Source organism: Herpailurus yagouaroundi, unplaced genomic scaffold, assembly GCF_014898765.1.
Source record: "Herpailurus yagouaroundi ecotype Mexico unplaced genomic scaffold, PumYag 29, whole genome shotgun sequence".
Classification (NCBI taxonomy): Eukaryota; Metazoa; Chordata; class Mammalia; order Carnivora; family Felidae; genus Herpailurus; species Herpailurus yagouaroundi.
Window position 1 is genome coordinate 99,310,117 of NW_024412377.1, and position 27,857 is coordinate 99,337,973.

Sequence of the window (27,857 nt, forward strand, 5' to 3'; positions counted from 1 at the left end):
ATCATAAATATGATTTCTGCAGAAAACCTGGAAAACACACAAAAATACAAAGATGAAAACAAAAACCATCCCACAATTCAGAGGTATATTGTAGTATCTCTTCCTCCTATAATTATTTAAAAATTTTTTAAAATGTTTATTTATTTCTGAGAGAGAGAGAGAGAGAACATGAGCAGGGGAGGGGCAGAGAGAGAGGAAGACACAGAATCTGAAGCAGGCTCTGGGCTCTGAGCTGGCAGCACAGAGCCTAACGCGGGGCTTGAACTTGAGAACTGCGAGATCATGACCTGAGCCGAAGTCAGATGCCCAACCAACTGAGCCACCCAGGTGCCCCTCTTTCTCCTACAATTATTTAAAAAGGTTTATTTATTTGAGAAAGGGAGAGACAGCATGGGCAGGGGAGGGGTAGAGACAGAAAGTGAGAGAGAGAATCCCAAGCAGGCTCCATGCTATCAGCCCAGAGCCTGACGCAGGCTCGATCTCACAAAACGTGAGATCATGACCTGAGCTGAAATTGAGAGTTGGACACTTAAATGACTGAGCCACCCAGGCACCTGTATTCCTCCTATAAGTTAATCCTAACCTTTGCCTTGTGTAAGAAGTAAACCTTCAGTGGAAATGTTTTACAAGAACTTTTTCTACCCACACAATGAGAATAGGCTTTCTAGGTCTTCCGTTTTTCTTTACAATCTTCATCGGCCACCATTTTCTTTTTTTTTTCTGCCCAGTCTGTAACTATGGTATCCTTGTCTGTATCTAATGAAGTTTTATCAGGTAATGAAATGTTGGGAGCTTTAACACTACCTTGTGTTTTTAATTAGTTAAATGAGTAGCATAATGTTATGTATTTTATTTTCCATTTTAATAACTGTAATTACAGCAAATTTCATCATGTAATATTCAACAGCCGATCATCACATTCACAAAGCCTGGCTCTTCCCATCTTCTGTGACTTTCTACAGTCAAATAATTTATATAACAGAAAGTATTTTTGTTGCTGTTAGACTTTACAAAGCCTAAGTGAAATTAACATTTGATAAATGTTTGTGCCTTTTTAATAGTGGCCATATTGGACTCTGTGTGGCCAGAGATTGGACTCTGGTGTGCCAAGCACTATATGAAAATTATCTCTAATTTTCCATGAATCACTGAGTTCTACTCCTGAAGCCCAGACTATACTGTATGTCAACTAACTTGAGAATAAAAAAATAAAAAATAAAAAAAATGAAATTATCTCTAATTTTCAAAACACTCTGCAAGGCAATTATCATTTCCCAGTTTTTAGAGATGAGGAAACCTGGACCAAAAAGATGAACTAATTTGCCTAAGATCAAATTAAGTGTGTTGAAATGAGATTCAAGATGAAGTCTCTCTTAATGTGAAAATCTTCCTTTGACTAACATTCCCCAATGTTAGAGCATAGGAACTCATGATGGTGGGATTATTCTCTAGATGGAAAATATCAGCACTTACTATGATATCACTAGAGGCAGGAGAAGCAAAGGGAGAGGGAAGAGGGGTGAGAGGGAAAGAGGGAGGAGGTCGGGGAGAGAGAGGGAGCCTAGAGGGTGAAGGGCCAGGTGGTAGAGTCTGAGGGTGACTTAGCACAAACAACTTTTGCAGAACACAAACAACTGTCAGACACAGCCACTCTGACCACGGAGGGAGGAGATGGGAAAAATCCACAATCATCGCATCAAGATAGAGAAGAGAGGGGCATCTGGGTGGCTCCGTTGGTTGGGCATCTGCTTCTTGATTTCGGTTCAAGGTCATGATCCCAGGTCATGGGAGCGAGTTCCGTGTTGGGCCCTGCATGAAACGTGGAGCCTGCTTGAGATTCTATTTTCTCCCACTCTCCCCCACTCGCTTTCACCCTCTAACAACAACAAAAAAGACAGAGAAGAGGGCCCTAGGCACCACAAATTAACTCAATGTCCCACTATTCCAACTAAGATGGAACGACTGTTTTGATGGATGACAATGTAGTCTTCATTCCATCTTTTCACTTCCTACATAAAAATTACCAAAACACCAACCTGATCCTGCTTCCTGACAACACCTCAAAGGTAACTGGTCCTTGCTTCGCTAAATCCGTATTAGCATCACCAGTACAAGCCCAAATCTACACGAAGCCTCTACTTTATCCTCCTCATAGTCCCATAGGTACGCATTTTTTTTCCTTGCCCCAAGTTAAATAAACCTAATTTTATTTTCCCCTTGTTTGAAACTTGGTTTCAGGGGGGAGGGGGTCTTCACCTGGTGGGCTTCAACAATCCAAACCATGAAACAGACACCCCCATCCATTTAGTGGTCTTATTAGCTAGGTAACGTCAGGAAAGTTACAAATCTCTTTGAACCTTGGTTCCTCAGCCATAAGATGGGTATAGTATGCTTCTTTGAGCTGAGGAGATTAAATGAGAATATGCATAAAGCAGTTAGTTGTGAAGTACACCAAAAAGGCAATAAATATCAGTTTATTATAGTTATTATACGCTCTAAGACTAGACTCAAAACTTTTATTCACCTTAAGATCAGAAAAAGGTTTAGTGCTTCATGTAAGGGGCACTGAACGAAAGTGTGCTTATCTTGATCCCATTTCTGCAGTAAATAAAGTGACAGATCTCAAATCCTTTATCCATTTTAAACATCTGAAGAATGCTGACTTCAGAATCCTATGGGTACATATTTAAGAAGCAAAGTTCAGTGAGTAACATGCATTAACATCTTCAAGTTACTATATTTACTTCAGTTAGAACAAAAATGGTCTTCTACACACTTAGGCTCAAAATACTCTTTAAATAAAAATTTTTTAATGTTTTAAATTTATTTTTCAGAGAGAGAGAGAGAGAGAAAGAGACAGAGTGTGAGCCAGGGAGAGGCACAGAGAAGAGAGAGACAGAGAACCCCAAGCAAGGCTGTTCCAGGCTCTGAACAGTCCAGTGCAGAGCCCGACACGGGGCTTGAACCCACAACTGTGAGATCATGACCTAAGCTGAAGTCGGACACTTAACTGATTAAGCCACCCAGGCACCCCTAGGCTCAACATAATCTTAGTCCATTATAACCACTTTCACCTGTCTACTTTCTTTCACCAATTCTACATACTTCTATCAGACTAGGTGACAGGTCTATAGTCCTATTTAGGAAAGGGTTGTTAGTGTCCCATCTACCTAATTTCTTCCAGATACTGGATCAGAAAGTAAATGCTGATTTTCTACTGCTGAGCTATTTCACCAGCAAATAAGGTTATTCTAGCTTAAATGGAATAGATGAGGAATTATTTAAGTCTTCTTTGGATGGTAACTTCTTACACAAGAGAATCAAAGCACTTTAGAACAAAGAGATTGCCTAAAAGCCAATAATTATTTTGATTTGCTTATTTTATGGAGAAGTAACTCTCTGTCAGGCACTGTAACAATTGCATGGATGATCACATTTTTTTCCTTACAGTATCTGTACAAAGGTTCAGACTATTACTAGTAATACCACTTTAAAGCTGAGGAAACCAAGGCTCACAGAGGCAGAGTTAGTGACGAAGCCAGTCTCTGAAGTACTCTGATTCTACGGCTTACTACTACTAACCACTGTATATGCATTTCCTACCTAAGGCTCACTTCAGTAGTCAACATACTATTATAAGTCTACAGCTATCAGTGCTGTATTTCAACAGATAGTGTTTTCTGTCCTTGAACCTCATCAAGCTCAAGGAATGCCCATCTTTCTCCCCTCCTCTTTCTCTCGTCCATCCTAGCCACCTTGGGAACACCCACTGATCTTTAAAGCACCCAACATGGAAGCCTTGGCCTCTTCGCTGCCCTACCCCTTTAGAACTGGCGCTCTCTCCTTGGTCACATACCACTGGCCGGCCACCCAGACATCCTCTCTTCACTGCCCTCTACCCATTTCTACCACCTTTGCAGGTTGTTTTCCCTCTTGCATCCATTTAATTCTCGTCTGTGCAGGCCACTGTTACCAGTCACTTGGGCTGAATTATCCCCTCATCAGACTGCCTCACCCTCATCCTCCCATTTCTTCTCCACATGGCAGCAGACTCATCTTTTTTTTAATGTTTATTTTTGAGAGAGAGAGAGACAGAGAGAGGGAGCAAGCAAGCAAGCGAGCAAGGGAGGGGCAGAGAGAGAGAGAGAGAGAGAGAGAGAGAGAGAGAATCCTAAAAGGCTCCAGCTCCGAGATGTCAGCACAGAGCCGGACATGGGACTCGAACCCACGAACTGTGAGATCATAACCTGAGCCAAAGTCGGACGTTTAGTCAACTGAGCCACCCAGGCGCTGCCAGACTCATCTTTTTAAAGCCATGATGTCTCTGTTTAACATTTCAATGGCTTCCTCTGTAGTAACTTAGGATGAAATCACAGATCTTCCAGCCTGGCTGCGTGATCTGTCTCTGCCTCCATCCTGGTGTCATTTTTCACCACTGTCCCTCACCGCAGCCTTTCAGCCACTCCATTTGTCTAAGTTCTTTTCTTCCTCGAGTCTCTCAAAAGCAGGCTCCTTCATCTCTGGACTGCACTCCCCACTCCCCACCCTTAAAGCTGCACATGGATGATTTTCCTCTCATTTTTCCTGCCTTAGAGTAAATAAACATCTCTTCAGAGAAGCTCATCTTCTGTCTGTGGCTACCTGTCAACAACAGTGGCTTTAATTCCTTCCTTCATATACTCATCACAACTCACAATTGTATACTTGCTTATAACTTGTCTCCTCAACCCTAAGTGCCATGAAATCATGTCTGCCTTGCTCACCACGCTGCCTCGTGTGCCCAGAACAGTTCCTGGTACAAGCAGGTATTGTAAGCACCGTAGAGATAAATAAGTTCTACCCCGTATGTGGTATGTGGTATGTGTTTCTATCATAGTACTTTATCTTCTTTCCCTGTAACTTCATTAAAATGTGTTATATTGTTTGTCTGCCATTGGAGCAGTGGTTCTCAAAGCTAGGTAGTACATAAGCATCGCCTGGGATAATTATTAAGCGTGTAGCTTCCTGGGTCCCTGGCCAAGAGACTCTGCCTGCCTCAGTAGTCTCTGGTGGGCCCAGGAGGCCACATTTTTGCACACAGGCATCAAGTGACCCTACAGGAAGTCTGAGCATCATACTTGACGGAAGAGTATCAGACTCCAAAACCTCCAGTATCAAAGCACAGAAGGAATGGAGTCCTTAGGCTTATTTGAAACTACTTTCTCTTTTCTTTTCTTTTCTTTTTACTAAACAGCTCTTTCCCTTGCACCTACTATCCTACTATGGGCTACAGTCTACTCTGTTCACCGAGGACACTGCACGGACAACCTACATGGCCCCTGCCTTCATGATAAAGGTCATCATTAAGGTACACCATGCTGCAACGAAGAGAGACAGTGTCAGGGGCCAGAGCACACACGGCATGGTCACATTACTGCGACCTGGAGTCAGAGGTAGGGGTGGCCAGGGAAAGGGCTCTCATCATTAGAAGGTTTAACTCTACTACCTAGGTCACCTTTGTAACCTTCATGAGGGGCCAGGGTTGTACATAAGCTGGCGAACAAAGAGGATGGGATGGCAATGAGAGTTCTGATCGGCTCAACTCAGAGCCATCATTGCCCAAACTGAGGCCTTCAGAGTTCAGGGACAGAGCCTGTGCCTCGAGACACAGCGCCTAATGGGCAGATGGTATTTTATGGCTGCAGTCTAAGCAGACGCTGCAGTGAGAGCCCACACTCCCTGAACTCATGGTTTCCAGAAGGCTTATCAAAGGGGTGGGCCTGTGTTAACCTGAGTTCCCTTGTGTCTCAGTCCCATGACTGGGTGCTCCCTGCCAAGGGCTTTAGTCCTACAGAACCCAAGAACAGGAAGTCTCCTGTTCACGAATATCTGACTCCTTTCAATTTTGTAAAATGAAGGAAATGGCCTTAACGTTTTATGATTATGTGGTAAATCACTAGAAGTTTCTTTTCAAAGACATTAGGCATTCTCAGAGATTTAATAAAAGGGGGGGGAAAGGTGGGGGAGCACCTGGGTGACTCAGCTGGTTAAGCGTCTGACTTCGGCTCAGGTTATGTTCTCACGGTTCATAGATTCGAGCTCTGCATCAGACTCTGTGCTGATAGTGCAGAGCCTGCTTCGGACCCTGTGTCTCCCTCTCTTCCTGCCCCCTGCCCGGCTTGTGCTCTCTCTCTCAAAAATAAACAAACATTAAAAAAAAAAAAAAAAAAAACTAAAAAAGAAAAAGGAAAAAAAAAAGCCTCCTTTCTCCGGTGAATCAACAGAAGGGTAGTCTCCACTGGTCCTGTACTTTTTTCCCCACATCACAGCTGACACCAACCTGCTCCCCGCCCCGCCCCCCGATGCTATTTTCCTTCTCTCTGCCCCTCTCCTAGTATCATCCCTTCTTCTGTGTATCTGTTTTCCAGGGCCCGATGGGCAGGAGTTGCAAACACAATACTTCCATCTCTCTTAAGGTTTTGTTCAGGAATGTCATCACCTGCCTGTGTTCCACAGGTATTTCATTTTGTAACAAGAGACTGGAAGTACTTCCCCTGTCCCAAAGAGAAGTGCTATTCATTCAAATAGTAGGCTCTCTGATGCCAGGAGGAAAAAGCACCTGTATGAGTTGCCTTGAGAGGGTCCACAGTTAGGCTGTGGACAAAGTTGTATTCAAAGGTGTATGGTGTGCCAAGAGGAGAAACGAATTAGCCCAGCCTCTGTTCTGAGGCTCCACGGAAGATCTTGCTGGCCTGATTCTCACCACTCCCAATGTCAAAACAAAATACCCACAATTCCCTTTCAGGACAGGCTAGAGCCAAGCCCAACCTACTACTCTTTAACTCTGTCATCAAATCTACACAACTGTTAGTAGAAATAGGCCTAGGGCTTGGTAATAATCGATTCTAGAAGCAATGAAGAAAAAGACGAATCGTGCTGCAAAATGTGGACAAACGTTAATTTATTTTGTTGTGTGGGGATACAAATATTTTTTTTCTGTTCTTTTTGGAACTAAAATAAGTATTTTTCAAAATTAAAAAACTAACTTTGCCTGACTAAATCAATGATTCAGTAAAGTCTTGTGAAAGGCTAGCATAATAAGTTAAAGGCTGGGGTAAAACACATGACTTGATAAAGTCAAAAGTACTTTAACAAACACAAACATTTTTTTTCCTAACATTATCCAAGGCAGAAACTTCTGCTCAGTTATCTTTTAGACTAGAATATGAAAACAAACACAGAAGATTTCTCAATTCCTCTTCTCTATGGTTAGCCCAAATAGTAACTCAAACATTTGCTCTGAATTAAATACACATATTTTATCTATCTATGTATCTATGTATCTGTCTATTATAATTTATTGCCAGGTTAGCTAACATACAGGGTATACAGTGTATTCTTGGCTTCAGGAGTGGATTCCCATGATTCATCGCTTACAAACAACACCCAGTGCTCATCCCAAGGGCCCTCCTCAATGCCCATCACCCATTTTCCCTGCACCCCAAGGCCCCCACACCCATCAGTCCTCAGTTTGTTCTCTGTATTTAAGAGTCTTTTATAGTTTGCCTCCTCTCTATTCGCAACTATTTTTTCCCTAAATATACACTTTTAAAAAATAAATCTTGTTTCAATAACAACTGAAGGGTAGTGTGAATCATTCAATTAATGGGAAAGCATTCCATTTTCAACTAAGTGTTGTCCCTGCAATTTTAAGACAAGGAACTTTTAAAGATACTAGAGAATCTGCAGCTAAAAAAAAAAAAAAACAATACAAAGATCTAAATAGGGTTGACCCTTGAACAACACAGGTTCGAACTGCATGGGTCCCACTTATATGCAGATTTTTTATCAATAAATGTACAGTACTATAAATATATTTTCTCTTCCTTATGATTTTCTTGATAACATTTTCTTTTCTCTACCTTATTTTGTTATAAGAATACAGTATATAATACACATGACATACAAAATACGTGTTCATCAACTTATCTTATTGGTAAAGGTTTCTAGTCAACAGGAGGCTATTAGTTAAGTTTTCGGAGAGACAAAGGTAAATAGAAAAATTAAATGAGTACTGTTTTCTAAATCCCTTCTTAGACACTTTGCAGAAACTCATTTAAATTTTCTGTAAGTAATGTCAATATAGAGTATTATGGTCTTCGATTAACAGAGTCAAAAGGTGAGGTTCTGTAAAGTTGAACAGCTCACTCTCTTTCAGGAAAAAGCATTTTAAGGCACATCTGATTATAATGCTCCACCTCTTCCAACAAATCCTGGAATCGGAACTGATAATCAAACGCAACCGAGTGAATAAGCAGACAACCCAAGCAGATGGACACCTTCCCCTGTAAGATTAAAGAAGATCTCCCCAATCCCTCTTCAGTTCCCATATTCCCTTTTTTCCCACAGAGGCAGGATTGTAGTTGGAAGGATGTAAATTAAGAGTGTCGGTTAAGGTTACTTTCTGAAAATAAATGACCATAAAATAAATGACACATACACACATAAGTTATATTCGGATTCTGACTGCATTGGGAGGGGCGTCCCTAACACCCTCTTTGGTCAGGGGTCAATTGTACAACAGATTAAGAAAATAAAGAATCGCATTTCAAAGCAGCTTTGGAAATCCTGGCCCAAAGTGCACAAGAAATCACTTACTCCAGGAGAGAATACCACACACTTAAAAACTCCTTTTTGAAGACACATTTAATGGAGGAATCATTCACGTTGGTGTTTGCCTTTTTCTCCTTCATTTCTTAATGGAAAATGTCAAACATAATGTTGATGAAACAGAGTTAATGAACTCCTATGTACCCATCATTCAACCTCAACAATAATGAACTTATGGCCAGTCTTGAATCTCTTTCCATCCTCCTCCTGATTACTGTGGAGCAAATCCTAAATATATCACACTGTCTGTAAATATTTAGACATGTGTCTCTAAAATGTCATTTTTAAAATTAAGACTATTGTTTATTTTGGTTTTGTCTTCTCCCCCGTGTACACTCCCAAATTAGCCATGAAATAATTAAAATTGGTTGCCTACAAAAAAATTAGTCTTATTTTGTTTTAAGCATTAAATGGAACAGAATTCCTACTTGGCTACTCAAAATTATTATTCATTGGATCACATTGGCCCTAACTCTTTGGGGCCACAAGTTCAAGTCCCAGCTGGGTACTTTACTCCTTGATGAGAACAAGGGAGCTAATAAACTGAGTTGGTGGCAGAAAAAACAGGGTAGAGTGCCCTCACTTTTACATTTACTGGTGCTAATAAAAATGACCTCCATGAAGGAAGAATGGGGCGGGGAGTCTGGGAAGCCCCACACATCAGATGTGTCTCAGTCTCAGCCCCAAAATAGAAACGCTCTGCTTTGAAAACTGCTGCTGCCTCAGGAATCATTATTAACAGGCTTCAAACACCAAGGACATCCCCTCCCCCCATTCCACAAAATCCTTGTACAAACAGCCAGAGTAAACGCAGGGAAAGGAAATTAAATACTGAACTTTCACTTTTAGATGGGAGCCAAAACCAATTAGATCTCAGTTACCTTATAACGTGTTTGTTCCACATCATAGATCTTTTTCTCTGATACCATTTTTGGGGCAAAGAACTTGGCTAACTTTGCAAGGTAAACTCCATTCCGGAGCCCTTCTTCCAGTTCAGTGGTTGGTGGCAATTCTTCAACTAAGCAGACTTCCATCCACCTAGAAGGATGAAAAAAAACAAAACAAAAAACAAAACCTTCAAGTGACTCCAGTTGGGTAAGTCTGTGTAGATGAAGAGACACAGCATCTTGGAATGTCTGCTGGAGACATTAAAAAAGGGAGCACGATCTGAAACATCTTTAGCTGTCTGGGATGGGAAGAGAGAACTTTCTGGGTGGGCCAGGATTCAGAATACAGTATGAACAAGGGGGACTCAAAGCCACCGAACTCAGTTCCATGCCAGGGCTTGTCAGCTTCACCCTTGTCTGAGTCTCTGCCAATTTTCTTCTGTGGCAAAGAGTAAAATGGCCAAACCATTTTGTACGGGTGGAATTTGTCTGCTGACATGAAAGAAAATGTAATTCCAGGTTTATGAACCCAAAGTGGAGGAGATTTTTGTAGGGCTGATGCCTTGGGGAAAGCATAGCCCAAGGTCTGGTAAAATCTGCAGCTTGTCTCTGTCCAGAAATGACTACCAGAGAAGGTAAGAAGGTGTGGAAAGGGGCATCAAAAATTCAAAAAGTTTTCTTCAAATAATATATGTTCCTTTTTCCAATACCAGGAAATTATTACAACTTTCTTACTTTTGCAGGAAAATGCAGTATTTACTGAATTATGAAAAAAATATCTCAGAAAAAGATCAGATTAAATCTTAGGACATTGTGCCAGTACTGTAGAAAAGAGAGCACCGAGGTCATTACAGGCTCAAGGACACACAGTGGGAGGGGAGGCTGGGCCAGCTCACATTTCAGGCTGGTGTGTTGAGAATTTGCCAGACTTATAAAGATAATCCTATTCCTATCTGTTCCCAAGTAACTATTAACCTACCGTAAGATCCAAGAGGTAGATGTGCAGGTGTTCAGCAAAGGAGCCCCCACCTTTGCCATCGATCCACAAACAAACTATTAGTATGAGGACTGTACCTATATGGCCAGTCGCTGCCTAAAGACCATTAACACATCCGCAGATGATTTTATCAACATTTGGCACAAGAGAACACTGTTCTGCAATATTAACAAATGATCCTGATCCAAGCAGTGAATGTTGTAAAATATCTCAACTGCTTGTTGGCAATATCTTTTAAAAGCTCCGAGAACCCCTAATAAGCAATGGATATTTACTGACCACTTATTAAGCACTGTAAAACATAGAACATATGAGAAAAATACCAACATAAAAATATAAACAAATATAAACATAAACATGCCTTTAAAGGGCATTGAGTTGGGGCACCTGGGTGGCGCAGTCGGTTAAGCATCCGACTTCAGCCAGGTCACGATCTCGAGGTCCATGAGTTCGAGCCCCACGTCGGGCTCTGGGCTGATGGCTCAGAGCCTGGAGCCTGTTTCCGATTCTGTGTCTCCCTCTCTCTCTGCCCCTCCCCCGTTCATGCTCTGTCTCTCTCTGTCCCAAAAATAAATAAACGTTGGAAAAAAAAAAATAAAGGGCATTGAGTATAATTGAAAAGGCAATGCAATTCCAAGGAAAAACCACAGAACCATATAAGAAAGTTTATTATGCCCGATGGTACATGCTAGTGCTTAAGATTAAGGCTGGGAGGGGTGCCTGGGTGGCTCAGTCAGTTAGGCCTCTGACTCGTGGTTTCAGCTCAGGTCATGATCTCATGGTTCATGGGATCAAGCCCCTCCCCCAGCTCTGTGCTGACAGCACGGAGTCTGCTCGAGATTCTCTCTCTCCCTCTGGCCCTCCCCAACTGGTGCACATGCTTATGTTTGCACACGTGTGCACAGTCCCTCTCTCTCTCTCTCTAAAAATAAACAAACTTAAAAAAAATTAAGGCTGGGAATAAAGGAGGGTGATTAGTTCATCACTGGACTAATGAGGGAGAGCGCTAAAAAGGTGATGGGACTTGGATTTGGCCTAGAAAAATGGAGTATTTGGAAAGGCAGAGAAGTGCTAGAAACTGTGGAGCAAGACAGGATAAACGCACAAAGGAAACATGGCTGAGTCATGGAGAAAACCCACACAAGACTTTGGGCTTCTGGGGCTCACGGAGAGAAAGGAAATGAGGCTGAATATACCAAGCCAGGCTCTGGAGCATCTAGCACAGGAGAAGTGTTGTTATCTGTGGCCAAAGGAAGCAGGGAGCTCCTGGCAGCTTCGCAGCTGAGGAGTGACACGCTGACAGTGGTAATTAGAGAAAATTCATCTTGTATAATGGATGCCCGGAGACAAAGCACTCTGTCAGGCCCTTCCCATTGGGAAGAACTGAGGGACTGGATTAGATGGGAAGAGATGGGAAGGTGGAAAGCCAGCAGATATTTTGAGAAAGCAGTAACAGGACTTGGTGACAGTTTAGAGAAGGAGGTCAAAGGAAAGGAAAATATTACCAGGCAGGGCCTGGTGTGAAGAGAGCTCTCTGCATGGGGGACACAGCCCATGTCCACTGTGTGACCCCAAGTATGTCCCCTAAGCTCTAGGGGCCTGCTTTCTCCTCTGCTAAAGGGATAGGGAATTCTAAGGATGGGATGATGAGGTTCTTCTCACAACCTAAGATCCTAGGGAGACTGTGAAACTGAGAGAATAAGCAACTGGTAAAACAACATGAAGACCTTGACTTTCACATATCACATATGAGGGATATAAGGGATATGGGGTATATGTGAGCCTTGCTTCAAATCACGGAGGTAAGAGTACCACAAGGTTGAGAAATTTTTAAAAAATTAAGCAATAGATGATAATGCTGCTTTTTAAATAAAAATCTGGCCAAATTAAAAACCACAGTAGGCCAATTTTCTAATCTTTCTTTTTTTTAATTTATATTTTAGTTAGTTAACATACAGTGCAGCATTGGTTTCCAAAGTAGAATTCAGTGATTCATCACTTACATACAACACCCAGGGCTCATCACAACAAGTGCCCCCGTGAGGCCAATTTTCTAAGCTACATAAATTACAAATCAAGGTATTATGCTAATTCATATAAAAACACAATCTGTTTTTGAATAATTAGCTTGAAAATTTAAGAAATTGCATTTCACACAATATATAATTGCTTTATCACCATTCTGGGATTGGAGTATATGTGTCAGGAGTGGGGGAGAGGTAAACTTAGAACTGGTTGTGGAAGGGGTTAAATTGACAATAGGGAGCAAAGGGCAGGAAGCTAAAATAAAAAGTGAAATACGGTATTTTAGACTTGTGCTTGTTAAAAAAAAAAAAAGATAATCACACTTAAAAAAAATTTATCGTGAGAGAGAGAAAGAGCATAAGCAGGGGAGGGGCAGAGGGAGGGAGGCTCCACGTGGTCAGTGCAGAGCCCAATGTGGGGCTTAATCCCATGATCTATGTGATCTTGACCTGAGCCTAAACCAAGAGTTGGATGCTGAAGTGTCTGAGGGACCAGGCGCCCCCACACTTATTTCCATCTACACTCGAATATATGTGCAGTTGGCTTCAAATACTAAGGATACCAAAAAGTTGGGTTAGCTACAGCCTATTTAAAATGCAGCCACTGCTAATGCTTATCACATTATGAACTACTCAAAGCAAAAGCCATCTCTTCTGCTTGTTTATAGACAATCCCTTTGTGCCTGGCAATGTGTTTACACATAGTAGGTAGCCGACAAATTGTGATTTAATGATAGATTCTGAGTGCATCAGCAAAACTTTTCCAAGCATCACCGCTGCATCATAAAATCTCCTAGGACACTGCCAAAGATTTCTGAAGCATTAGGCATCAATGGAAGTATCTCCTTTTTGCTGCCTTGAAAGTTAAATGATGCCATTATCAATGATAACTCATATTTAACACACTGTTTTGTGCTAGAACCTATATTTAATACTTCATGGGAATTATCACTTAATCCTCAAGATCACTTCATAAAGAGGTGCTATTAGGATCACCATTTTTATTTATTTATTTATTCATTCATTCATTTTTATTGTTTATCTATTTTTGTGGGGGGGGGGGGGGGGCAGACAAAGAGAGAGACACACACACAGAATCCGAAGCAGGATCCAGGTTCCAAGGTGTCAGCAGAGAGCCCATATGGGGCTCGAACGAATGAACTGTGAGATCATGACCTGAGCCGAAGTTGGAGGCTTAACCAACTGAGCCACCCAGGCACCCCAAGGATCACCATTTTTAGATGATAATCGGAGGCTCGGAAAAGCCCAATGCCACACAACTGGTAAGTAAAAGACCTCAAAAAGCTGCCAGGACCTCTGCTCCTCTAATTCTAACTTTCAACTTCTCGTGACTCACTCAGGCTACTTCCAGAGCAGCACTAAGATTCCCATGGTTTGGAGACATACACGCTGCCGCCACTTTAGTGTAAGGTCAGAGTTGAGTCAATTTCCTGGGGATTCATTCATCCTCTTACGATTCCCTCTTGGTCACCTGTCTTGAAACGATGAATGGCAAAAGGCACGGGCTGCCTCTCGTGGTTGCCGTTTCAAGCAGGGATTGGGTATGGGAAGCTGAGTGCCTCTCCAAATGGAGTTACTTCCTAGAGAACTCCTGTAAGCCTAGACAAGATCTCACAAAGTCTTCTAAAATATACTACTTGGAAACTCAATTATTGGTGTACGATTAATAAAAATTGACTGATACCAAGACTATTCTCCTGAGACAGGTGGCAAACCCTGACAAGATAATCAGACAGACTGGCTAGTTAACCTTGTTCTGACTGTATTAAAAAACCTCACAACGAAGCAGAAACTATAGTATGCAAATTTCTAAACTAGCATATGGTCATGTGGGCTGAATATCCTTTTGATCTACTTTTCAAAAGTATAAGGAAAGAACTTGGAACAGCGATACCCAATGGTTCATTCCAGAAGTAAGGAGACAGCTAGGAGTGATAGCTGACCAGGGTCCACATTTCCCAGACCCACACTATCTGTTTGGGGTCAAGTGGCTAGGTTGTGATCACAGAATATGAGAGGAAATGATGTGCACTGCCCCGAGGCTTGCCTCAGGAATGTCTCCCATAGATGAGTTCCACTGTCTCTTTTGCTGTCCGTGAGCAGGATACCACAACTCATGAAAGCAAAGTCAAAGGACTTCCCTCAGCCTGGCTCCCAAATAACTGCGGTAAAGAAGTGCCTGTGCCCCCTCATTGTTGTCTTACATTACTGAGTGTTACAGGAGCAAGAACTGAACTTCTATTGTCAACTCAACTCAGTGGTTTATCTGTTAAAGAAGCCAGTGTTACTGAGCCAAACCAACAAAAATCCTAAGTGTGATTTTTACGGTCTGTTGTTATCAAACTTCCTACAACAAGCACAATGTAGAGACAATTGGCCTCATGTTCAGGAAATGTGTCTCTGTGAGCAGGAGCTGGATGTACTGGAATGGTCTTAGTCCATGAGCCTAAAATCAGAATGGAATTCAATATGACAGTATAATTACATAATATGATTTTGTTTTATTAGCTATTTTACTGAGAAATAATCCATACACCATACACGCATCCATTTAAGATGCGCAGTGCAATGATTTTTAACTTACAGGGTTGTGAGATCATCACCATTATCAATTTGGGAACATTGTCATCACTCCAAAAAGAAACTCGACAACCATTAACAGTCACTCCTCACTTACCCTGTTACTCCCAACCTGCTAATGTACTTTCTATAGATATGCCTATTGTGTACATTTCATATAAATGCAATTCTACAATATGTGGCCTTTAGTGACTCGCTTCTTTCACGAGCATACTGTTTTCAAGGTTCATCTATGGTGTAGGATGTAGTAATACTGCATTCTTCTTTATGGGTGAATAATATTCTGCAGTATGGCTATATCTAAGATTACATCAGTTTACTGACATCTGAGTGTTTCCCACTTTTTGGCTATTAAGAACACTGCTACTAACCTGTACACTAACATTAGTGTACAAGTTTTTGCATGGACAGAGGCTCTCGTTTCTCTTGGTCATACACCTAGAAGCGGAACTTCTGGGTCCTAAGGGAACTTTGTGTTTAGTCTTTTGAGGAACTTCCAGATTGTTCTCCAGAGCAGCAGCAACATTTTATATTCCCACCGTAGTTTAAGAAGATTCTAATTTCTCCACATTCTTGCCAATACTTAGCTGTCTTTTTGATTATAGCCATCCTAGTAGATGCAAAGTGGCACCTCATTCTGGTTCTTTCCATTTCCCTGATGGCTAATGATACTGAAAATCTTATACACTTATCACCCATCTGTATATCTTCATTAGAGTAATGTCTATTCAAATCCACTGCCCATGTTTTACCTGGGTTATCTTTTCATAATGGAATTATAAGAGTTCTTTATATATAAAAGTCCCTTATCAGATAAATGATTGGAGTGTCTCTCTTCATTTTGGGTATGTGTTGTCTTTCTACTTTCTTGATGTTGTCTTTTGAAGTACAAAAAGGTGTTTAATTTTGACGAAGTCTCATTCATCCATTCTTTTGCTGCTTGTACTTTTGATGGCATAGCTAAGAAACCATTGCCTAACTGAAAGTCACAAACACCTATGTCTTCTTCTAAGAGCTTTATAGTTTTAACTTTCACATTTAGGCTTTTGATTCATTTTCAGTTATTTTTTTTGGTAAATTTTGAGAGGTAAGGGTCCTCTCAAAGAATTCATTCTTTTGCGTGTAGATTTACAGTCGTCCCAGCACCATTTGTTAAAAAGACTATGCTTTCCCCCCATTAAATTGGCATCCTTATTAAAAATCAATTGACTGTCAATGTAAGAAGTTATGTGTAGACTCCTGATTCTATTCTAATGATCGATGTATGGATGGTTTACATATGGATAAGACATGAAGTATGCACACAATAAAATCAAGCTACAAAGACCTCCTGTCGTCAAGAGCCTGGAGCCTGTCTTTAAAATCAACCTAAAAACCCTCACAAATGAAAACCAGAGTTGGCCTGTTGCCCTTGTATTGTTCTTCCCTGGTCCTTCTACTGATTACTCCTATTGAACCACAACACCAGTATGTGAACGTCTCATCTCAAAGCAAAAGTCAAAGCTATTTCTTATGAGAATCTGAAGAGCCATTCTAGAACTTCATCTTCCTTTTCAGGACGAAGGCACTACTTTCCTATCCACGTGATTCTTCTCTTTTCTCTCTGTAGGGAAAGTTCAGATCACTTGCTAGGGACAGAGAAATTAGAAGTAAGAGGAAAAGGAATTTTCCTTTTTATCATTTGAGCAGCTTCTCAATTTTTTTTCTTTTTAGGTTAAGGCCAAAAAGAAAAATAACAAACGCCATTTTGTCTTGCAAGAGACCAAAAAAAAAAAAAAAAAACAACAAAAACAAAAAAAAAACAAAACCTTATAGAAACCATGAGACAAATGCTCCATCCTACTGTGCTAACTTGTGCCTTGCAGAACATATGAAAGTTGTTTCACTGAGGCATTTGCTATCTGAATTGTTATTCAGGAAATCACCAACTATAAATTTTGGTCTCTATCATCCAGCACTGTATGGAAGAAACGTCCCAAAAGGACAACTGCTGGCCACAAAAGAAAAACTGTGTGTTTTTTCCCTGCACAAACCTTATTTTAAGGCAGGGTCTAGTTGTACGAACTTTCAAGTATTACAAGTCAATTCATCTCCCTAAATGTTTTGAAAATCAGCTTATGAGGTATTTAAAAAAAATAAAAGCAAAGACCAGATATTTTAATACATCTAGTGTAAGTGGTCCCTTTTGTGCCATTGGGAAGTCAGATGTCAGGAGGACTGGATTAAACTTTCATGGTCAACCTTTCTCATTTGCTGGAAGCTGATGCAAAATGGTGACCCCAATTCTATCAGCCTTATTAGCACAAGTGAACAGGGATGTAGGAAATCACACACTGTAAAACTGAGCTCCATCCTATGCTCATACAATGCTTATTTAGTTCACTATAAGAAAATGACATGGGGAATGTAAAAAAAAAAAAATGCGTGAATTGTTTCCTTTAAAACACAGACATACAGTACCATGAGAACAATCAGTAGGTGACTCCACATCTAGCAGGAATGGGGCAGACATCCTTGGATGTATTTCTCACTCTCCTCTTGAGGAAGGAGAGGATACAGCAAAATCTACTAAGTCTGGCAAGCATTTCCCAAACTGTGTTCCACAGGACGCTGGCTCCATGAGATACTACCAGTGTCCTGGGAGGAACGGGGATGGGGGGCAATTAAATTTAAAAAATGCTGCATTCTATATCCTCTCTGGAAGATTCCGAAGTGGCAGTAATAGTATGCCAAAAGCTCAGAGAATTCCTGAAGTAGGAAGCCAAGTTTAATTTCCTTTAACCTACTGTTCCCCATGGTTTTGGGCCACAAAACCCCTTTTTCCTTGAACACTTAGCAACATTTCATGTAATGAAACAAATGGCAGGCAAGTAAAAGATGCAGTACAATTTGCTAAAACTGTGGCATCGGGGGTTACACTTTCTGGGTGCAAATTCTAGTTGCAGCACAACATCACTGAGCTGTCTGGAAAACAAAGAGACTTAAAAGTGTCTGTCCTCTAGGGGGGAGGGGCTGCTGTATGGAGTTAACGAGAATATGTGTACAACGTTCGGCACTGTGCCCAGCATTCAGTAAGCACCTAGCCAACATTAACCACAATTCTTAGCCTGTCCTCAAGTTTGACTATGGTCCATTTCCTTACCACACATAACCTTGAGAGGTTTAGTCCAATTCATACTTTTGAGAATCTACTACTGTTCCAAGGAGAGGATCAGGCAAAGCCCCTCAGTTTACAGAGCAGAGTCTCAGATTATCACTGATGTTGGGGTGCCAAGAGTTCAAAGTTGTTTTGCGAATCAGCTGAACAGCCTCAGTACAGCTTCTAGGAGAGAGCTGGCACCTGGAAGTCACACCTAAGATTCTCTTCTCTTGAACCAGTTTTTTCAGAGAATCTTCGTGGGTGAGTTATTTCTCAGAGAAGCGTATTTAACGAATGTATTAATGGTGCTCTCCTTCCCCCTATGTTTCCCTTAGATGTGGGTTAAGGAAGAAAGAGAAAGAAACATACAGGCCTGGGGCAGTGACGGAAATAAGGGAAGCCTGCAAACCTCGTAGGCCTATTTCTAACAGGTTGGGTAAGTATTTGAAGATTTTGAAGAAAAAAAAAAAAAAACTTACGTAAATTTTTTTCACAAAATACAGTTGCTCAGATACATGCTCGATGGATAATTCATCCTTACTCCAGGCACCAGACTTTACTGTGCTTCTATTTAGGCTTGGCCCAGTTAACCACCTACCTGGATGTGTTATACTGGTAGTACCACGTGCTTGCAGAGATGACTGGCGTGACAGACACAGATACATGAACACAAAAAAGACATTTACATGTGCTAACATTTCTAGGTAAGCAGACATCCCATAAAGCAAAGAGCCTATAAAATAAGAAAAAATCTTTTAACCCAAAACATGCACTTGTTTTTAATGTGGGAATTAAACAAATACATATACTTGAGAAGAAGTGTTCGGAGCCTTGGAGCCTCTGGGATCCAGAGATCAGGGCGAGAATGAGGCGGGTTCACAGGTCACACCTCCTTAGAATCTTCCAATATTTTTTGCCCTCTGCTGGTGTCTAATACATGTGCCTGCAGGTTCTCAGATATGCAACCTCCCCGGTATGTTCAAGCAGTTAGAATCTACTAGCACAAACTTTCTCAAGAGCAATCTCCTGATAGGATGGTAAATATTATTGCACACCTGTTAAGTTCAGGGCATGGTGCTTCATAAAGTTTCATTTACTCTTCCCATAATCCAGTGGGTTATCATCTTTAAAAACATGAGGAGTCAGATACCAAGGAAGATGAAATATCATGTCGAAGATTGTATATAAGAGGTAAAAGCAAAATATGAATCCAAAGATCACTCGGCAGTGTGTATATTCACCACCACACTGTATGGCTCTTGAAAGAATAGCTGAAGAAACTTAAAATACAATCCAGATGTTTTACTTTGTGAATATAGTTTAATAAACACAGCTATGGTCCAAGATTTTTGTCCAACACCAAAACTGAAAATAGCCTCCATGTCTAATAAAATCATGTTGTGGCCATTGTTTACAGTGTTATATAGCCACTAAAGATACTTTCAAAAAATATCTAAGAAAACTGGGGCGCCTGGGTGGCTCAGTCAGTTAAACGTCCAACTCTTCATTTCAGCTCAAGTCATGGTCCCAAGGGTCGAGGGATTGAACCCCATGTCAGACTCTGCGCTGAGCACGGAGCCCCCTTAAGATTTTCTCTCTCTCCCTCTCCCCCTCTCTCTCTCTCTTCCCCTCTATGCCTCCCCTACTCGTAGACACTCTCTGTCAAAAATAGTTAAGATAATGGAAAAATACTGGTGGTAAATTTCAGAGAAAAGGACAGGAGGCAAAATTATAAAATTGATAATCCTATTTCTAAAATTACATATATATAAATAAATGCACACAGACCAGAAAAAACATACAGACAATATTAACAGTGGTTTTCCTTGTGTAATTACATAACTGGTGGACTTTTTATCTTTTCACGTATCATTGTTTTGTCATAAGCATGTCTTATTTCATAAATAGAAAATAATGAAATACAGCGCATTCTCAAGTTTCTGTCTCTTCTGCATATATGAAGACAAGAACTGGTTTGCTGATTACACCAAACACTTGAGCCAACATCAAGTCTTGTGGTAGAAACATTGAAATACTGATAAAAGCCGGGTGGAACAGGAGTACAGGGAAAAATGGCAGTTTGTGATTTTAATCTAGTTCGCGATGGAGGACAGAAGCAGGAGAAAACTAAAAGAAAACACTCTAAGCTTTTTTTTTTTTATTTTTTTTTTTTAACAAGTGTATTGATTGAGACACCTAACTAGTACAATTCCCTATGAAGGAAAACATTGAGTGCAGGTATCTTTTCATGTGCTTCTAACCATATCAACCATCTGGTTTTAAGGCTTGGAAAGTGAAGGAAGAATTATCATTAATAAACATAATAAATGAAATATTAAAAAATCAGAAGCACAGCTTGGATTAGCCTTACTGCCTAACACGAGAGGAAACAGAGAAAGAAGAAACTGTTATGCAAAAGGGCAGAACTTGAAGATTTGGAAAATTCTCTGCCTACCAACATTGCAAAAAATGAGAAAGCATGTTCTGGAGGAACAAGGGGTGTGGCTGGATAATCACTGCCTGAGAGTCCCTCTCATGCATCTCACAGTCAGGAAGGCGTACAGATGGGGCTACAACAGCAGAGACACTGCCCACTTAGACTCAGACAAGTGTCTTGTCTCTACGAAGCAAAGAGGAAAAAGGTTGTCAGACCTCTGGGATTCTACGGCCCAGACAGCAAAATTATCTCGCTGTGAACAAGAAAAGGGAAGAATGAGCCTGAAGGTAATTCAGAGACTGACAAGGCTGCCTTCCTACCCCAGGTCTGGCCTCTGTCTCCCCCTTGGTTTTACTGAGCCATGCTGCTGCCCCAGGGGGCCTGGAAGGCAGGGCCACCTCCTTGATGGCCAGGACAGAGTGCCAAGAGGATGGCTCATGAGCCTTAAAATCTAATGTAACTTGCCCTGCTTGGTTTTGACTTGCTTGGGATCCGTGGCCCCTTTCTTCTTTTTACTTTCTCCCTTTCAGAATGGGAATACCTGGGCCTGTCCCCCACTATAATTTGGAAACATGTAACTTGCCTGGTCTCACAGGTTCATGGCTGTAAAGGAATTTTCGCCTCAGGATGAATCTTACCTCTAGTCTCACCCACACTTGATTGAGGTGTTCAGATGAGATCTGGGAATGAGAGTTGGTGCTCCAGTGAGTTAAGATTTTGGGGCTGCTGCATTTTGTATTACAGAAGACTATGAATTTGGGGGTCTAGATGGTGCAGTCTTATGGACAGAAGGGTGTCCCCTCCAAAGTCCCATGTTGATATCCTAACCCTTAGTGGTTCATAATGCAACTATATTTGGAGAAAGAGAAGATTAAGTTAAAGTGAGGCCATCAGGGTGGGCCCTAATTCAGAATGACTCGTGTCCCTATGAGGGAAGAGCACAGATACATCCCGGGGCAATGTACGCACAGAAGGAAGACAATGTGAGAAGACGGTCATCTGTAACGAAAGAGAGATGCCTCAGGAGAAACCAAACATGCTGACAAGCTGACCTTGAACTTCTGGCCTCCAGAAATTCGAGAAAATTAATTTGTGTTAAGTCCCTCATTCTAAGGTATTTTGTTATGGTAGCCCAAGCAAGGACACTAGCTAACCAAACCCCCGCCCCCCCCCCCCCATTTATCCTCTACAACCCCTTACCCAATTCCATTTCTCTTCACTGCATTTATTGCTACCCAGCAGATTACCTCATATTTATTTGTTTGACTGACACTTACTTAAAGCACCGTCAGCGCAAGCTCCCGTGTCGGGGAAGACATACAGCAGGACAGAAAAGCACAAACTCAAGAGCCATGCTGAGACTGAACCCAAACTCTGCCGCTCACCTGTCCCGTAGCTGGGTTAAGTTGCTTAGCCTGGGTCTCAGTTTCCTAATTTCCAACAAGGGGATAATAGTAATACTGATCCCGAAAACGGTCAGCGAATAGAAGAAAAGCATGACACCAGCGTCCTACAGGCGGTAGTAGGCACCTTCCGTGGTCGCTCTGGTAGCTGTCGTTGCTCCCTGCAAGCTCCCAGGCCCACCCTCGGCACAAGGGCCAACATAATCCGCTGAATGCATCTGTCCTCCAGCTCTATTTGTTTAGCTGTCCCCTGCCATCCATACACTCATGGGGCAGCAATTATGCCCGCCTCTTACCAGGTCAAACATGCCTTTTCCTCTCGTCAGTCTGTGGCTTCCCCTTCGTTAACCCAGCCCATCCCAGCCACCTGCTCCACCAAACACACACACTACTGCCTTACCCCAGCTAAAGACTTAAGAGGTATTTAGTAGACGTTATACAAATGTTTACACGTAGGCATGGAAGGCAGGCTTCCCCTCTGACGGGCCTCCCAGGACACCGATAATGCTGTTCCCAAATGACTACAGCACATGGGTGAGCTCAGCACCGAGCAGGTACTCGGCACTGGTATGAATGTATTCTCACACTAACCTCATGAGATGGCTAATTATTTCCCTCTGAGAGAGAGGGAATGAGGCTCAGAGTTAAGTATGAACTTCTCACGGTCCCACAGCCAGTAAACAGGCTTCAATGCAAGCTCAACGTCGCCTCCGCAGCTCATGGGTCCCACTACACTCGACTCTGCTCTGACAGCTCATTTACGATGAATGGGGTGAACAGGGCTCATGCTAACTTCCTAGGGATCATCACTTCTGAAGCATAAACTCACAGTGAAGCCTTCTCTAAAACTCAAATAAGCCAGTTCAGATCTTCACAGACTGTTTTCCCAAAGCAAGGCGTACCTGTGCTTTAACAGAAGGTGAAGAGAACGTATTCTTTCGGACTGGCTGAAGAGGCTTTCACTTTCTGAGGTGTCTGTGGGGTGCAGCGGATCACTGGACTTTGGGTTCCCCCAAATCTGGCTTATGAGCTTGGTTCTACAACTCATTAGCTGTGGTTACCTTTGCAGGCAGCCATCAACCTGGATCCAGACTTGCCCTTTCAGAAATTTGGGCACAACGCTGGCGACCTTACAAAGATGTCATGAGAATTAAAGCAAATACCGTATGTGGAGTCACCTAGGGAAAGAAAGGGCCTGCCATGCAACACGTGTTCCAGAAACAACTGCTCACCAAAGAAGAAAAGGGAGATAGGCAGGTGAGCATTAGTTTCAAGTGTAAGATTCCAAAGGAGCCATCAGATACCACATATTCTCCAAGGAGGGTCTTTGCTATGCATGGAAGGAGTCTGGCCACACTGGCCTGTACATCTAAGGTTCAAAGTCCTCTGGAGGGAGGCTGCAGCGGCAGAGGATACCTTGCAGGAAAACCAGCAAATCCAAGTGCGTAGAAAACTGAACTAAAACACTGGGCTCTGTTCACCTGGCTTCTGAGAACTTGCTACAGGTAAGATAAGGCTGTAAGGTTCTCTTTCAGGGCAAAACACCTTCCATTTTGCAAGGTAGCCATGAGCTGGGGTGCAGAGAAAAAGCAAAGCACTTCAAGTACTAGACAGGAGCAGTTTCCTGGCAAATCAACACTCATTTGAAGCTTCCGCATAAATTGTGGCCTAACAACTGAAGGCTTGATGAAGCAGATTCTCCTTCCTGGGTTTGCCTGCATTGTGCATGTGACCTAACCACAAAATAATCACTGTTCTTGCACTTTTTAACATTTCTTTGCCTCAAAGTAGCTGGAAAAGGAAAGCAGCAAGGTTAATAAGCTCATTTTGAACTTGGCTAATTTGCCACAACCGCTCTCTTCCCTCGACTCTTTTTTACAACCCTTTTCTACTTTCTAACCAAATATTCGGCATGGAATTGTTAAACAGACATTCTAGAACACCAAGAAAATGTCATAGCTAAAGCCAGGCCCTCTTTCAAACCTTCGGAAACGTTACTGTCCAAAACTGCATCCAGTGTGGATTTTCTTTCTTCTCTTCCATCCTTAAACTACAAGTACTGGCCCTTCTGTGCAAAGTTAACCCTCTCCTGGAGACGGGAAAACAGGCAAAGATTCGAAGACCAATTCTTCTAGAGTCTTAAAGATCCAAAAAAAAAAAAAAAAGTAGCTCTTGGCAGGTAGTACTGCACAGCGGAGAAGACACTAATGAGAAGTTTAAGGGCAAGACGTGTCATTTCAGTACCATACCAAGAGTCCCTACCCCCTCCAGCTACATCCTTTGCCCAGTCATTACTGATTTCCCCCACCCCCACTACCAGCTGTACCAAGGAAGTGACAAACGGGGACTCACTAGATGCCATCAATCATTGTCACTAAGAGGAGAATGAAAAGAATCCAACAAATGTTCTTGCAAACGCCTCCCACGGTCCACTCCCACGCCACCCCCTCTTCGCGGATACACATCTTTATGAGCAGCCAGTCACTTTTTAACAGCCCTTCAGTTGGGATATGTGAGGAGCAGACAGAAGCATCCCCATCACCATTCTTCGTCATACGCACGTCCATGTTTACGGTTCCCAGCTCACATGCTCCCCAGCCAGACTGGAGCAGGGCTGTGCACCCACTGGCTGCTGGTGACCCAGACGCTGTAGAGCAGAAAGGCTCATGACAAACACGGTGCTGTACGTGCAAGAGGGTTGGCGGCAGGGAAAGGATGAGCGACACAGGTAGCAGATGGCGCTCTCCACAACTCCTTCTCAACAGAGAGCCTGCGGTTCCTTATTTCTCCGCTGACCATCGTGACACTGATAAATCAATTCCCATGGCAACAGCTCTAAGTATACCACTAAAAATAAAAGAAGTGGGCTTTAAATGGAAGACAGACACTTGCACGCATTCTGGGAATACAGGGAGAAGCAGAATGTGGCAAGTTGCATCATAAACCACAGGACAATTTTCCTCTTTGACTCCATAATCCCCTACTGCACATCTATCCTGGCAAGACGATGGAACGAAAATGACAAAAACAAAAGACCAAGTGTGTGTGCAAGGATGTTAATTACAGTGATATTAAACATAACTTAAAAGTTGCTTCACAGCAGACACTTCGAAATTATAAATATAGATGAAATATGAGGCAGCCATTAACATTTGTGATGATAACTTAGAAAAATGGAGGAATAATGATGTAGTAAAGTGAATAAAACAAGAACACAAACTTATGTTTTTCTGGTTTTAACTATGCTAGGTATAGCCTCCTATGAAAAGGTTAGAAAAGTTGATATACTAGGTTGGTGGAATTGTAAGGTCTCTTAAATTTGTTTTGAGGTGTTTATGATAAAAATTAAGGTCAAAGAAAAACTGGGGTAAAAAGTCACCTCAATTACTTCAACTGTTTCCAAAATCTCAGCTCTGCCACACAAGGGTAGATAGCAACTAACTAGATGTACACCTAGCACCAAGAATGGAGCTTTCAAAGCCTGGTAGGAAAAGACTCTAACTAAAAATAACTAAAAGCTAAAGCTAAGATGGCCTCACCTTTGTCTAAATTAAAAATACTGTTGATCCTGGAACAGCGTGGGGGTCAGGGGCAATGACCCCCACCACCACAATTGAAAATCTGCATGTAAGTTTTGACTTCCAAAAACTTAGCTACTAATAGCCTACTGTCGACTAGAAACCTTACCAATAACAGTCTATTAACACATATTCTATATGTCATATAGGTTATAAGGTTATATACCATGTTCTTAGAATACAGTTAGGCAGAGAAAAAATGTGAAGAAAATGGTAAGGAAGAGGAAATCCATTTACAGTCCTCTATTTATCGTATAACCCCTTGTTGTTCAAGGGTCTATTGTATTTTTAAGTTCAATTCTGTGCTGTTCAAGGGTCAACTATACCTACACACCACATGCGATACAAGAATATACACAGCTCTAAATGACATATTTTACACATGTCCCAATAGTTGCCTGTGGGAGGGAGGAGACAAGGGCTAAAAAGAACTTGAAGGGAGCCCAGCATAAAAACGTGGCTACCATCATGTGACCTGTGAGACTGTGTGCCGCTCTGGGGAGCGTGACTAGCTGAACCTCTGCCCCTAACATTTCCTCTCTAAGACAGGTACCATGGTCCCAAACACTAGTTGCTTTACATAACGGCCATTCCATTCAGCCCCGCATTCTAGTTTTCCTTCTGTTTACAACAGGGTTAACAGACTGCAGGAAATCATCATTACTGAAAAATACATAATCATGTTTCCAATTGTGTACACAACTTTGTTACAGAATTGCCTAACCGTTTTAGAGCAAGATGTGAGTGTATGTAGAGTTTATTTATATACATCTGGTATTAGGACTATATGTAGCTATTCAAAAATGACAAAAGAAACTAGCAACAGTGACTACCTCTGTGGAGGGGAACTGGGTAAAAGGAAGATGTCATTCTCACTGTGTACTCTCTTTTCTGACCTTTTATTTTTATTTATTTATTTATTTTTTTAAATTTTTTTTTCAACGTTTTTATTTATTTTTGGGACAGAGAGAGACAGAGCATGAACGGGGGAGGGGCAGAGAGAGAGGGAGACACAGAATCGGAAACAGGCTCCAGGCTCTGAGCCATCAGCCCAGAGCCTGACGCGGGGCTCAAACTCACGGACCGCGAGATCGTGACCTGGCTGAAGTCGGACGCTTAACCGACTGCGCCACCCAGGCTCCCCTCTTTTCTGACCTTTTAAATTTTGCACCATGCGCATTTATGACCAGATATATTTCAAAGCACTTAATTCACCCACCCGGCCTACGAAATATTACAAAACAGTCTTGAGAAGTAAAACGTTCCAATTATACCAGAATTGGCAAGAATCCAACCCAGTCTTCTCTAAGCTCCCGCCTTGGTTTCCCTTGGCTAGATACCATTCCTCCCAGGTCCTTTTTACCCCGCTCAACCAGAATCAGCTCACCAGGTGGCAGCATTTTGCTGCTATAGTAGCTGTAGATCTTTGATTTTTATATGTAGGTTAATTATTAATTAGAGCCACCTAGATTATCTTCCCAGGACCAAAGGCAGCTGGGGACTGCGTCCTCTGTTAAATATCTCCACCTTTGAGTCTGTATGTCTTGGCAATGAGAAATACAGACGCCCCTGTGATGCGATGGCAGGAGCCCCAGGGGGCTTCAGAAGCCTCGTGTCTTAAGGAAACCATGTTAAGAAGTTTTTCAATTCGGGTCCTTTTCATAGGACTCCATTTCTTTACTGTATGCCAGCTCTTGAGTCACAACAGCAGCTACCTGGGGTGGAATGGTCATCGAGAGTGGGGAGACAGGGCCAGCAGGCCAGCAATGTCTGGCCCCACTACAAAGTGAGTGCCTGTGGGACCTGCCCCTATGGCATGTTCCAGAACTGGGCACCTTAATTGCCAAATACAGTGAAATCTAAGAAAGCCTTTGACATGCACAAGAATTTCCAGACAGATAATTAAGGACCACTTCACTTGTCTAACAATTTCATCATTGTTCTGTATTAAAATAGACACCAGAAATCGAGAGAACTTTTTCCCGTGGCAAACCCTTAAAGGAGGAGGGCAACACAAGTCCACCACACAAATGAAAAGGAATCTTGTCCCACCCTCCATGGGGAAAAAGTGACAGGCAAGTGGAATTTTTAGGGGGGAGCTCCACAAAGCCAGAAAACAAGCTTACTAGGCAGTGACAAAAT

At 42.0% G+C, this 27,857-nt stretch overlaps 1 protein-coding gene across 3 annotated transcripts in view; it reads right to left on the minus strand.

The window, feature by feature from the left end:
* The window catches only part of IQGAP2 (IQ motif containing GTPase activating protein 2), a 298,102-nt gene that overhangs the window by 141,936 nt on the left and 128,309 nt on the right, over positions 1-27,857 (minus strand). For all 3 annotated transcript variants that reach the window (XM_040450363.1, XM_040450370.1, XM_040450378.1), the window contains one exon: positions 9,531-9,687. In XM_040450363.1, coding sequence (XP_040306297.1) covers positions 9,531-9,687 — 157 coding nt within the window. The remainder of the gene's footprint in view (positions 1-9,530; positions 9,688-27,857) is intronic.